At 46.0% G+C, this 14,598-nt stretch overlaps 1 protein-coding gene across 1 annotated transcript in view; it reads left to right on the forward strand.

Moving 5' to 3' along the window:
- Positions 1–2,378: 2,378 nt before the first annotated feature.
- The window catches only part of waplb (WAPL cohesin release factor b), a 25,289-nt gene continuing 13,069 nt past the window's right edge, over positions 2,379–14,598 (forward strand). The window contains exons 1-5 of the mRNA XM_070989915.1: positions 2,379–2,697; positions 3,497–4,005; positions 8,289–9,033; positions 10,256–10,626; positions 11,763–11,887. Of these exons, the coding sequence (XP_070846016.1) occupies positions 3,519–4,005; positions 8,289–9,033; positions 10,256–10,626; positions 11,763–11,887 (1,728 nt within the window). The 5' untranslated portion in view covers positions 2,379–2,697; positions 3,497–3,518. The remainder of the gene's footprint in view (positions 2,698–3,496; positions 4,006–8,288; positions 9,034–10,255; positions 10,627–11,762; positions 11,888–14,598) is intronic.

Raw genomic sequence — 14,598 nt, forward strand, 5'->3', positions numbered from 1 at the left:
GACTCAGCGTTTGCTCATGTTTGCATAATTAACCACAACTGAAAAACTCAAACTGACTTTTCTGGTGCACAAGATAAAGAAAAACATCTTTTCTGCAGTACACAAAGTAAAGTGCCCCCCACTCCTGTCAGAACCATCGGCTCCAAAAAAGTGAGTAGATTGGGGTGGTGGGTCATTTGGCTTCCATCGTCTCCGTCTCTGCCAGAGTTGATCCTACAGCTGCTATCTGCTGAATGTCAAAGGCCTAATTGTTTTTAAAGAAAGCGCCGATGCCAGCCTCTGTGCCAGTCTATTCTTCAAAACCGTATGATGCCTAAACACTCCATGTGCCACCTCGAGGCTCTGCCAGGTTCTCAACAACCAACGCCTGCTCATGGAGCTTCTGCATCCTTGTGAAAAAAACAGATCTGCTCTTTATTGTGAGAATATGAAACTCCTCATGGTACAGTAACATCAGAGCATTGGCTGGCAGGGCGGCTGATGCTGGCACAGGGGCTGCAGCATGCCACGCAGGGATTTGAGCCAGGCTTAGAGCTCCGCAGTAACAGGTTTTTGAGGTTTGAAGAAGAGAGGCTTGATTCCAAGGTGACCTGACTGCCCTGAAGAAACAGACAGCCATAGCAGGGTGCATGTCAACAAGCACTGGGATCATTTCAGGTCCTGTGCACCAGCCATCCAGCTCTGGTGTCCTCATCTCTCCTCAAAAACAAGGAGACAGAGACACATTTTTCAACAAATGATTGCTTTTTGATTGTGCTACAAATCTTTCAGAGAGCGCAGAGATTGGAATAGAGGTCACTCTGAGGATCAGTGCAACTGCTGCATGAGAAAACAGAGCTGTGGCTCATTCAGTCATTCAGTAACAGCAGTCTCTGATGGCGTTTGACAGCTCAGACTTTGACCAGGTGGTCCAGTTATTTCTCTCATTCGTCTCCAGAGCTGACTGCAAGTTTTCCAAGTTAAAACATTCTCAAATCATACAAATGCATCTTTGCTTTGGTTTGAACCATTTAGAGCATTTTATGCATCTGTCACATTTTATTGAATCCACCACAAAGACACAGAGAAATTGGGTACAGGTGCAGGTTTGACTTCATAACAATTTAAGGTAGAAATTTGACAACAGAGGGACATGTTATATATGTCTGATTTGCTTAAGCAACTACGTTTTGTAATCACAAACCGCTTCCCAGATCATGTTGACACTGAACACATCAGTGTAGTGTTCAGTGACAGTGTGTTTCATTTGTTTCCCGCAGTGCCTGATCTTGGGTAAATATTGTTAACAATAACTTGAGGCATGAGGCACAACCTGTTTACATTATTAATATTCAACCAAAACCACAATTTGCGTAATCAGAACCAGTGTGCTTTTGTTTCCTAAACCTAACCACATGCAGGACTCAGGATGCTGAGATCCTTCACAGCTCCATAGTGTGATTCACCTCAAACAAACCAGGAAATACAGACTGTTTAGCCTCCTTCCAATGAACACCACAAGACAGCTTCAGGAGGGAATGCTGGGAAATCTGGATTACTGTCACCAGCAGCTGACTCCACAAATACAATAATAAAATATTCAAAAATGGCCTCCAGGTCAGAGGAGGTTTTCTGCTGTCCTGTCTGCTGTGAGACCTTTAGACATCCTGTCCTCCTGTCGTGTAACCATCATATACCGCTAATAAGCAGCTCCATCATCTACCATCATTCATCATTCTATTTTTTATCAGTGGCTCTTCAAACTGGGGCTGTAGTATAAACATGTTGTTGCACATTTTAAGTTTAATACCTGATGAAGGTTGGAATTTTGTTTTTTCAATAAATGTTGGAGGTCAGACACAAACACACGCACACTCACACACACAATCAAATAAATTTTAGATTTTCATCAGTATGCTCCCAGTAAATAAATAAAAACAAACACTACAGTAATGCAATAAACTTTGTCTTTATTTTGGAATTGTTCATTTTGTTTAGCTGAACGTTTTTTTTTTCATGTTGGTTGTCATTTGAAATGTAGCTTTTTACGAGTTTAATGGGAGCTCCTGAACGCGGCATTTGTAATGATAAGATTGATGAAACCACTAGTGTGAAGGTCGAAATGCTATATATGAGCAATTCCGGTTATAAGTATAAAAACAAACCAACAAAAAACCACCCTGCCAAAACCAAAACAAAATATTGTTTCAACGTGAAATGTAATAATATGTAGATGAGAAGGTCTCTAATAAATCCACCGCTTGCTAATATCCTTTGGTATATACGTTAAAAAGTCTAAGCCCACAAGGTTTAGCTAAAATATTCTTTCCGTTTGGTCAATGTATACTTTTATTTTGTAGGATCAGTTACCCAACTTTCGGGTAGTTCTTCTATCTCCTGTGACTTGACGCAGCGAGGGAGTCCAATGGAAGCCTTCGTCGCAACCCGGAGGAAACAATCGAGTATGATTTAGGTGGAAAATAGGAGCTGATTTCGTTCGATGGGGTTATAAACTGCATCTCTTCTTAACGGTCTGGGTCTGCGGTTCTCTCTATTGTGTTTCGAACCCGCTAATTTGCCGCTAAGTGCGTCTGTTCGGCCTTGTTTATACTGTGCAGGGCAGCTTGAATCAGGGAAGCAGGCCCGGTCCTGTGCGAGTTTAACGGCCGTTTCGGGTCTGGAGTGTGTTTTTTGCGGATCGGCCCTTTAGCTCACCAAGTAAGTGGAAATATGGATATCAGTCAATGTTCACTTACCAGTAGAATATGGCCTGTGATTGATTTTGTTTTTGGTTATGGCACGACACGATGTCAGTTTGTAGTTATTGTTAGCCATTAGCTTCAAGCTAGCAGTTTGCCAGAGTGACGGCTCCTGTCTGCTCTGTTGAGCATTTTGCTAATGCTAACGGCTAAAACTCGAGCTAACGTTTATAGTAACTTCGGGACGTGTGTTATATTAGTACGTAACACGTATCTCACCTCGTGTTGCACTGGTGCACTGCTTAATTTTTATCACCTTCACCGGTGGGGTTTGCGGTTTTGTTTGTGTCTCTTAATTCTTCAGCTAGCATCCTACCAGAGTTAGCTCGCTGGCAAGCTAACGTTAGCCTTGTTTTGTCAAACCAGCTGGCTGAGAAGTACTCAAGCTAGTATTTCTCACACCGAGTGTTAGCTACACTTCTCATAACATGCTAACATGATTGTGAATTTTACATTACGACAGTGATGATAATGAACCAATTAATTATTGTAGTTATTAATTTATCTCTTCTGGACTAATATTTGTAAAATCCATAACTGTGGAAGTCCTTAACTCGAATCATCTGATCGCTGAATATTACTGACACAGACTACTGCTGGTCAGGTTTCAAATTTAAATAAAAACTTGACATATAGTTTTTGAGTAATACTGTGAAAGAGGCAAATCGAGGAAATCACATCAAGATGCTCACAAAAACTGTTCTTACAGACTCTGAAATGAGGTAGTGTTCATTCTGTTCGTTGTCCTCTTGTCCCAGAGAATATGACCCAGATGCAACAATGACATCCAGATTCGGTAAAACCTACAGCCGCAAGGGAGGAGAGGGCACGTCCAAGTTTGATGAGGTTCTGTCCACCAAGAGAGGCACCCTTAGTACCAAATGGGGTGACACCACCTACAAGGCCAAGGTTGGTTCCAAGCGCATCGGTGGCCCCAAGAATGACTCTGTCCTGGGGGTTTACAAGAGGCCCCGTCCGTCCGGAGACGGCCTGGAGGATCCGTTTGGATTCGACAGCGATGAGGAATCCAAGCCGGTGTCATCCCGCAGCGGCAGCAAGTCGTCGCCCGCCAAGCCGGCCTCAGCGGAGCCTCCTCAAGCAGAAAGGCCGGGCATCTCTTTGGACACGGGGAGCAGGTCCAGCCTCCAGGGAGGATCCCACTCTTTGGCGTCTGCTAGAGGGGTGTCATGGCTGGCCAATGACAGGAACCAGCCCCAAGTGCTGGAGGATACAGCTCGGTTCTTCAACAGCAGCACTGCTAGCATAGGTAATACACAACATTTGAAACCTTAAAGCCAGATCTTCCCTTTATGGGCAGATCCGGACTAGGACTGCATCAGTGTTTGTTCATGATTGATAATCAATTGGCTAATGTAATTGCTTAATCTATAAATTGTCAAATTATTGACGGATGCCCATGAGAGGTGACTGGATTTCAAAGTAGTGGCTCTGCAGTACTAATTTAATGTTACCAGAAGTAAAAAAAACCTCAGAGATATTCACTTTAGACCTCTATAGAAGGAACAGTGGATGACGAAGCAAAGCCCTTTACGACAGCTGCTGTTTTACTGCAGCGGCTCATCGATTCCTGTTCAAAGCACAAAACGGCGGTGCAGTCTCACTGGGTGGTTACTGAAGGGGCTGAAAAAGAGCAGTTTGAGCTGTTCCTCACTTTGTTTTTGATGTCTTTGGATATAACGGTGATATTAAAACATCTCACTGAAGCTGTTGATGAAGCAGAAACCAGCTCTGAGTGGCTTCAGTCAGGTCTGAAAAGGTTAGCCTCTCTTTCAGGTTTTTTTTGTCAGAATAGAAACACATCTGGCCAGGATGTGATGAGTGCCGGCTCTCATTCGAAGGGATTGACATGAATTTAGATGGACAGATGCGATGGCTCAGTTGGATGGCGTCCTGAGTCTCATGTTGAGCAAACACGATACTTGGGGCACAGAATAAAAATACTGTGTTGTTAATCTTGCAGTGGAATCAGCACAGATGCTAACTGGATTCTGGGTATCACTAAATGCACCAGTGGACTTTGCATTTGTCTTCACGTGAGGCCATTTGAAGCTAAAGATCATGAAACTTCTGCAGTTTTCTCTGAGCTCGATCAGAGCAGCAGACAGGCGTCGTAGCACACTGAACACGTATGAAGGCCAATGCTGCGTGTTGTGCAGCTGTGTGTGAAATCGTTTTAGCGAGAACGCTCGATGCTGCTTGTGGTTTGTGTTTAGATTTGAGTGATTTTCAGTTTTGGCCGAACGGCTTCAGAGAAATCATTTTCACTGTTTTTCTGTCATTTTCACTGTTCTTTCCCTCACATTCAGTCGTTGTCAGTATGATCGCATTCAGCGTGACTTGCCCTCAGCTTTCCGTGACCACTGCTGGCCACCTGCCAGAGACGCGAGCCACTCCAACTGTCCCTGAACGGCAAGCTGTCCCTCAGCGAGCGCTCGGCTCGGCTCAGGATGACGTTTCCACAGCGTCAGGACACTGAGCCTCAGTGAAGGGAAGCCAGCGTGACACCGAAGTTCAGCTGAAACGCTGCCATGAACAGCCGCGTTATCTGCTTACTGAGGCTGGCCATGTTGACTCAGTAAATGTGACAAAATCCTTGACCAAATAGCTCTTTTGATAAAGAATGCAAACATTGAAGAGCTGACGACTGCTGCTTTCACATTCTTGTTTGCATTCAGGAAAATTTTGAGACGTCAGAAATCAACGTGACTTAACTGTAAATACCAGGAAAAAAAAACCAATGCGAGCATTTCTGCTGTGTATTATAATCACACATATTCTGAAGGTGTGGAGCATGACAGCATTGTTGCTCCTATCTGCTGTCAGGCTTAATCTACAAAACTATGATTAAGAGCAATGCTCCAATTAAGCGACAAGTTTATTTTGCAGCCGTCGTTTGTCAGTCGTTGTACACTGAGTGCTTCCAGTCTGTGGCCGTTCTGCGTCAGGAAACGTGAATTTGAGTTTTGTTTTGGCAAATCTGAGTCTGGATTTCAGAATCTAAAATTGCACATGAAGTTTCAAAGTTAATTTGGTCAAATTGTTTTGTATACCATGTTCTGCGTTCGCGTTGAATGGTTTGCTTCTCGTACTCCAGCCGTCAGAACCATCTCCTGATACAGAGAGACTGAGAGAGAAGCAGAGAGTAACACAAAATAGACAGAAGCTGGCGGTTAATGATACGCCAGGCTGACGTGCATCAGGGTGAAGACAACCAAAGTGGCTTTTCCTCGAGTTCAGCGTCGTTTCTCAGGTGGAGGTAGAGAAATTCAGCTGTAAAAGAGTAAAACATTGCTAATAGCAATCGTGCATGCATCAGATTCTTCACATTAAAACACAGAATGAACATGAAAACAGGTATAAGATGCATGAAATCAAGAAAAATACAGCATTTTAAAAGAAGTGCAGCAGTGCATAACTGAGGCACGGCACAAACAAGAGCTTCAGGCCTGTATCAGGAAGGTCATCGCAGTGAAAGGCTGAACTCAAGAGATAAGCTGTTCGCTTCATTTGAAGGACAAGACTCGACGCTCAGGTTTTTGGACTTTTGATATTTAAATGATTAATCAAATTGTTAAGGAAGCAGTGACGGCCATGAGCGGCAGCGGTTATCTGCTCAGAGCGGAGCGGTTAGCAAACTTTGAACGTGGCGTTGTTATGATGGATGCGTTGGGTTTACTGATTTATCAACCCGACCAGTGTGTGATGTGCATTTTACTGCGAACACACACGAGCTGGGACACACCCTGACATCTAGTCTCATCTCGTCTGGCACACAAACGGTCACCTGTGCATGTTCTGAAGGTGTCCCCCCCCCCCCACTCTTATTTCAGTCTGCTCATTTCAACTGAAGGGTGACGTAATTCACACTAGAATTGTGTTTATTCATCACATTATTTAAAGGCTAAAACTGGATTTGGAAAAGCTTCAGGATACTGTTTTCTGATGGTTTTGTCTGAATCTTCATTCATTATCATGAGGAGCGCAGCTGATTTTGGAGCCGACGGGGCTTGATGTTACCCTGTGAGTGTCGCACATAACAGCCCCCGATCTGCTCTGAATAATCTGAAGAGGAATTGAAAGCCTCTTAATCGCGGCGTGTTTTGCAGTTGATTCAGAAAAGCATATTAATTCAGAACAAACCCAAGCCCTTTGTTTTCTGAAAATCAAGATACGAGCTTACGGTGTGTGAGGGTGTGACGTCAACATGTGCAGACACAGGCTGGATTAATGGGATGCTCAGATACTCCAAAGCCCACTTGTACCCTCTCTGGTGTAGAGCTTTGTCATCGTTGGGGGTTCATAGAGGAATCAGTTTTACTGTCAGCATCAGGCTGGTGTTAATGTTGAATGCTCATGTCTGCCCTGATGTCTGTGGCTGCATAGGAGGATTTTTAGGATGGGACTAATTGTCAAGGTTCTGAAAGGGAAGCATATCAGCGAACAGCTAAATCATCACAAACTGGTGCCAGTGTGTCCTTGAACGAGGCCTGAAAGCCTCCTCCTCATGTCGCCGTCCTTTCTGGATATGAGAGGCGGCTAAAAAGGTAGACGTGGAGAAGTTTGGGACAGTTCAGAGGAACCCAAATCGATCTTTCCACTGAAGTGCTGATCAGCTGTATCTGTTCACCTGCACAGAGCAGTCGACAAATGGGGAAATTCCCTCGTTCATGAACAACAAAAACATGGTGTGTTTATGGTTTTGCTGCACTCACACTCCGACGTCACAGCCTTCAGAAAAACCACCGCTCTTTTACACAATCAGATATTCTTTGATGTTGCACGATCAAGCGATTTCCTGTCTTTGCTCAGAGTAACGAGTCCGGCGCGGTCACGTGTTTGTTGTCTGTGAGGGCAGAAATGGGCCTGGGGTGCACATGGTCTGGGTGGGGGGGGTGGGGGGGTCCAGGTGGGTTTCTCCAAGAAATAAACTGGAACATGAGCGTTAGACGGCAGCAGTCCCAGGTGTGTGTGTGTGTGTGTGTGTGTGTGTGTGTGTGTGTGTGTGTGTGTGTGTGTGTGTGTGTGTGTGTGTGTGTGTGTGTGTGTGTGTGTGTGACCTGTTTTCACGTGTGAAGGTGCTTTTTGAAATGGTGCAGTCGCTGTGTGTGTGTGTGTGTGTGTGTGTGTGTGTGTGTGTGTGTGTGTGTGTGTGTGTGTGTGTGTGTGAGGTGTAACCACCGTGGGCACGGCGCTGTTTGATGGTTGAAGCAGATACCGCTCTGCAGGCTGCGTTCTTCAGCCTGAACGAACTGTAGAAGAAGGGGAAAAGACTGGAAAACAGATCATTGATAACAGATCATTGAATATCTTTGAGTTTTTGACTGTTGATCAGACTTTTGAAGACGATATCTTGGACTCTGGAAACTTATGATGGCTGTTTTTCAGTGTTTTCTGACATTTGAACATTTAGGTGTGGAATAGTGCATCGTTTACTTATGTTGAATATTAGGTTCCTTTAATAAACACATACACACACTTGATCCCAGGAGTTCATGTTCGGCAGCTCTGACTCTTTCCTGTCTCCCACAGGAAAGTCCCAGCAGAGCTCCTCGTTGTCGGAGAACCAGCACAGCTACTCGTGGTACCAGAACGCTTCGGAGAGCGATAAGAAGCCTCTGGCGCAGACCACCACCCTGAAGACAGGGTCCGAGGCAGAGTCCACCTACGACTCCTGGGATGCCATCATGGGTCTCCGTCCGCCCTCGCCCAGCCTGGAACCTCGTAACCCCGCCCCCACGCTCTCTTGGGCTTCAGTGGGCGTCACTATGGGCAGCTTCGACGTAGGGCAGATGCAGCGTGAGAAGCCCCCCTCTCCTACACGACTCCAGAGCCCCAGCGAGAGCGAGGACCTGGGGGGCGACTCGGACTTCCTTGTCGAGACGTCGGACTGCTCCCAGACATCCTCCTCCTCATCACTTATAAGAAACTCGAACTGTCGGACGTACAGGAGGCCTAACAAACAGGGCTCTGGCAAAGCCTCGGACTCCAGCGGCTCCGCCAGCGCTGGCTTTGGCACAGACCTTCCCAGATCCACATCCAACAGCAGTAATAAGACGACAGGTGGTGGAGGGGGGCGGGGCAGGGCGAGGGACTACACAGTGCTGCACCCGTCTTCCATGTCCATGTGTAACGTCACCATCCAGGACCGAGGAGTGGAGGACTTTAGCGGTGATGCGGCACCCTCTAGTGGTAGCAGTACTGCTGGGTCTGGCAGCACGACGGAGCTGGGAGAGGCGGGATGGCAGCGGAAGAAGGCGGAGCAACAGAACACAAGGTAGAACTACACAAGGTGGCAGCACCGGGCCTCTTCTCAAATACTTGTTTTTTTAGTCACGTTAAATTTTGACACGTAACCGAAAAGTATGTCTGCGCTTCTGGAAGTATGACGCATCCATCAGAGGCCGCAGTCGCCATTAAAGCTTTTCAGTCGCTGTTCTGGAATGATTCTGAAGTCAGTGTTGTATGATTGAAAGCTCAGCGGCCAAGTGGACCTGGTGTGAGATGTTTTTGCTGTCCAAGGTTGAGAAACATATTTCTCTTCTGCTGGAGGCCAGTTTTTCCAAAGAAAATGCCAGTTATTTGCAAATTAGTCCTAAATGTTAAACAAAACATCTGGAAAATTTCCACTAGTTGATGCCGTAAAAGATGTGAAGTCTCGGGTCTGAATATTTCACTCAGAGGAAACATCACATGGCTTCAGTGAAGAGCTGATAGAGAACGTAAAGGTGTGTGTCAGACGGTGTGGAATCATGATTTTAACAACCTTAAAGCGACTCAGACTGGGGGGGCGGGGGGGGGGGGGGGGGGGGACCAAAACATCATCGTAGGTTGAAGCACATTTCATTCTTCTCCTCAAATACTATGAATGTGCTGAATGGCTGCACTGAAAGACTTGATGGAACGGGCTTCGTGTGTTTGCTCAGGGACAGTTCATCATTCTGTGAAAAGTATTTTCGAAGGTTTTCATTTCACGCTTTTTACACCTTTTGCATATTTTCATTTCTCAGCATGAGGTTCCAGGTTAAAGTGGCGTTTCGTTTCGGTCTCATTCTGCCAAGGACAATAAATTCACACTCCTTTTCTCTGGGTGAAAGTCACACATCAAAGTGAGGCTGCGCCTGTCTGTGACAGGGCGGCCTCTGCATTTTTGAAATGCTGCGAGAAACCAAATTTTAATTAAGCCGGCTTTCATTGCCTTCGTGGAAATGAACAGATTAGTTTCCTCAACAGGGAAGAGTCTCGTGAAAGTATTCATTCATATTCGGCAGGTTGCTCTTTCATGTCAGCTCATGTTGAACACACTTTACTGAAGCCTGCAGTTGGAAACTCCGAAACGAACTCGACAGGTGTGAAGACTGACTGCAGGACGCCTCCTGAGCGCGCAGTTGTAAAAGTGGATTCTTATTAAGTCTTGAAATTCATCAGCGAGGTTTGTCTTGTCCACGACTGCAGGGTGTAAGCCGTGTTTTCTCCATGTGTGCCTGTTCTCGCCTCAGGTTGAGGCAGACCAAGTCAAAGAAGGACAGCAAGCTGGACCTGTTCGGTTTCGAAGACGCAGACGTCCATCAGGAGGACAACAGCACAGACAACACAGACAGCGGGTCCAGTTACAAGATTAAATACTTCGGCTTTGATGACATGAGTGACAGCGATGGCGCTGACGACGACGACGACAGCGGCTCCAAAGAGAGGAGGAGGGCCAAGAAGGCTGCCGCTGCTGCCGCCAGGGGAACCCCGGCGGTTACCATGGAAGAAATGCCAGACCAGGACCCGCCAGACCCCTTCGAGAAGCTGGAGGTCCAGGAACCACCGGCAGCCAAGGAGTACAAGAAGAACTCTGAGAGGCAGGAAAGCAGGATACGAACAGGTTAACGCACACACACACACGCACACACACACACACACACACACACACACACACACACACACACTGAAACAGGTTGATGTGCAGCAGGGTTGCGAGTTGAACTCTTTGTAAAACAAAGCAGAATGTGATCATTGCTGATCCTTTCTGACACACGTGCAATGCAAATATGGCTGAAACAGCTAAAAATCGCTGAAATTGATTGTAAACAGGCAGCAATGAATCCATCATCGATTCGTTGGGTCTGTACCAACATCTCCTACGGGGGAGCAGTAAGCCAGCCAATGGCACGCCTTCAGTCGCTCAAGTCAGAAATGCCCCTGACAAAGACGTTTTCAAGCCAGAGCTCGATAAAGCTAACCCCCGATGTAACTGTTAGCTATTTTAAGCTAACGTTAATAAGACGAATGTTCTGATCGAGCTCGATGCGTCACAGACAGAGACAGGAAGTAAAACTGTCACCTCCGTTTGTTTGTGTGTTCGGACGCTGATTAGCTGCTGGGCTTTAATGTGACTTCATGGAGTTTTGAAATACTTCCTGCCATCAGTCAGAGACACTTTAAAGTGAATCATTTCTTTCCTCACAACACAAACTGATCAAATATTTATGAGCTACATTTCCCTTTATTCTCAGTGCACGGCTGCGTCCCAGTGTCCATTTGTTTAACTTAACTTTGTACTCCAGCGGGCCTGCCGAGCTGTTTGAAAGGTGAAGAAGTTTTGTTTTTGGAACACTGAGAATAATGAAACTTAGCTTCTGTCGTTTACAAGTGATTTAACTCTGTTTTTATTTACATTTTGCGTAGCGCCGAGTCTAGAGGCCATTTGCTTTGTGTGATGTTGACATATAAACTCAGAGCGCCCACACCATAACAGCATACCGTACTTTGGTTTCACCCTCATGCCAGCATACACCGCGAACCCATCCTCCCACACACACACACACACACACACACACACACACACACACACAGAGCGTGATGCCCAAACTGCATAACAAAACACGTGTTATCTGAGGTCGTCCTGAGCAGCCGGCCGTCTAAACGAGGCCGAACCACTGAAACATAACACACACAATCGCAGCGTAGAAGATTTCAGTTCATCCTCACTCACTGAAGCTTTGTGCTGTTCGTCTGCAGACGTCCTGGACTTCTCGGAGGACAGCCTCAGAGTGTTGGCCGGGGCTCCCAGAAGGCCGCCTCAGGGCAAGCCGGCCGAGAAGAACCCAGACTCGTTCCGGAGGATCTTCAGCGCGCACAAGAAGGTCAGACACAACCCTGTAGATTAATCTGCCGCTGAAAGTAGTCTCCAGAAAATGGCCTTTCCCTCCTGCTTCAGAGTACTGTTCTCTGAAAGAGCGAGTGATGGAGCTCGTAAAAAACAGACATGGGGGCGCACAGAGCGGCGTCCACGCGTGGATAACGTCCTCACAAACGCAGTCCTCCAGCTTTAGGTGGACCAGGCTGTGCTGACGTCTCCCCTCCTGTCCTCGTCTCTCATTAGACTCATAATTACAATAACAGCAGAGTATATAAGTAAATGATGAAATACAGTCAGTTTGCAAACATTCAGAACATTTAGTTTGTTCAGCTGATGAAATTAAGCTTCTACAGTTAAATTTGATAAAAACTTGGCAAACTGAACTTGAGCTCCAGCGTCTGACTGAAGCACGAGCGTCTCACTTCTGACTTTTAAAGAGATAATTGGGAAAAAATCTCTCTGTACGGTGTCTCATTGGGGTCATTCTGTGCGTGTGAAGCACCTCGGTGAGATGTTTTCATGTTAGACTTCTCCCATTGCTTTTCTAAAAGATTTGTGTGTACCTGTGGGGACCGGACTGTCCACCTACGCCCAGTGTGACTCAGCAGTGCGTGTGTGTGCGCGTGCGCACATGTGTGTGTTGGTGTTTGCATGCATGCGCGTGGGCAGAGCAGAGGAGTCGCTCTGGTTTATTCATGGCTGGATGAGAGGAGGCATTGAGTCGCCTTTGAACGTCTCTGCTTCTCTTTTATTTATCTGTGTGCTAATGCCTGTCGCTGCCCAGCTCTCAGACAGGCCGACTGGATGTCAGGCTGACTTCAGAGGAGCCCGGCGGCTTTTTATAGTAGAGACCATCAGTGTCGTCAGTCCAGAGCAGCAGAAGGCTGAAGTCACTCACATTTGCTGTGTGAGTTGGCAGCGGTTCCTACCTGAAGCTGCTCTGCTGTAAATCCTGCTGCACTTAAAGCCGTTCGTCAGGTGAAAAACTTTAACGTTGTTAATTGGGTCTCAGTGCAGTTTCTCTGCGAGGTCTCTTCATCACAGCTGCTTGTTAAATGCCTTCTCTTCAGTTTGCAGCATTTGTCAGCGTTGTTGGGAAAAGTGATGCACGATCGTAGCTTCAATTATCTGCACTAATTCCTCCGTTTAAATTAGTTTCATGGACAGGGGTCGAGATTAGCTGGAACGCAGTCATTTAGACACAGCTCAGGGCCTCTGCTGTCTGTTTTACAGTTTGCATATTATTGCAAAGGAAAAAAATTATCATTTTGCAAATAAATGCTCTTTGGTTGGAGGGATTTCATAGAATCAAATAACTCTGAAGTTTAGGCTGGACTAGAAACCCAAAAACCAACACTGAATCTCTAACCGGCCTAATATAAGTCACAGAGTATTTGGAGGTTCAGACGTCATTGTTGCATTAATATTCAAGAGACTCCAGCTGGAGTTGCAGAAGAGGAAGACAGAAAAAAGATTTCAGTGAAGCAGACAAAATTAAAGTGAAAAAGTGGTTGGAAAATAGTTTCAGCTTCAACACGACGGAAACAGAACAGGAAGGAGACAACCAATGCCACAAATAATATTTTTATCCATTTAGAATTTCACATATTTTGATGTGAAGATGTTAAACTGAGCATGTTTTTTCAGTTTTAGCTGTTGAATGACTAAAATAGTTTGAAGCTACAATACTACTGTACTGTATTACTCAGATTCATAACATGGTTTTGTGCCTGTTGTTCAGAGATCTTCACACTGATTTCAGGTGATGTTGCCGAGCCTCATTAAGGCCACAGAGGTAAATCTGTATACCTGTAACTTCAAACGAGGTTTTAGCGTCGTAGCTGTTGGATCGCTCAGCGTGAAACCTGCCTGCAGAGTGAGGTCTGTGAAAGCTGCCTGTTGGTCATCCAGACTCCACTTTGTCCTGCAGCTCATCCAGTTTAGTGTGTTCTTAGCTGTGACGACTCTTGAGCTTCACCCTTTTCATCGCTGTGAACTCACACTGATGAGACGCTGGTTTGTCTTTCACTTCAACAGGAAAATGTGCATTCATCTTGAAAAACACGACATCTACTGTGGTTTAGTTGACAGCCGCCATGATGCAGCGACATATCAACTGTGACGCCTGTGTTGGGTTCAGGGACCATTCGGAAGAACATGTTAGTCCACGGTTTTATGTTATTTCCTTACGCCGGAGATACATCAAGTTTCACAACACACAGGCCAAAGATCTTCAGTCCCGATAGAACACCATCAGAAACATTGGATGATGGGTCCTGTGTGCTTTCTGCTCTCCTGACCTCAGCTCACTTTATCTGCCAGTGCTGAGAAGTGATCAGATGCCGTTTTTTACCGAGTTAAAATCTGAATACCTGACTGTGGAGCTCACAGGAATCAGTTTTATGTGAGGAAGCATGAGGCTGAGGATTGCTGTGGCACTGGGAAAAGTTGGCATCCTCAGCCTCTTTTAGGTTTAGGCACACAAACCAATTGGTTTGGGTTAGGAAACGATCATGTTTTGGCTCAGAATATCCTGTTTTGTCACCACAAACTCGCCTGGGAAAACGTCCCGACATCTCGTTAAAAATACCCAGTTTTGGCGCCACGAGCGCGGCTCAAAACCAGTGGTTTGCTGGTTGGCAGTAGTCTCGCCTAACTGTCACGCCACCACCATCCTCTCCTCCCCCTGATGAGAAACTCAGCTCATGCAGATCG

Source organism: Chaetodon trifascialis, chromosome 21 (genome assembly GCF_039877785.1).
Source record: "Chaetodon trifascialis isolate fChaTrf1 chromosome 21, fChaTrf1.hap1, whole genome shotgun sequence".
NCBI classification, from domain to species: Eukaryota; Metazoa; Chordata; class Actinopteri; order Chaetodontiformes; family Chaetodontidae; genus Chaetodon; species Chaetodon trifascialis.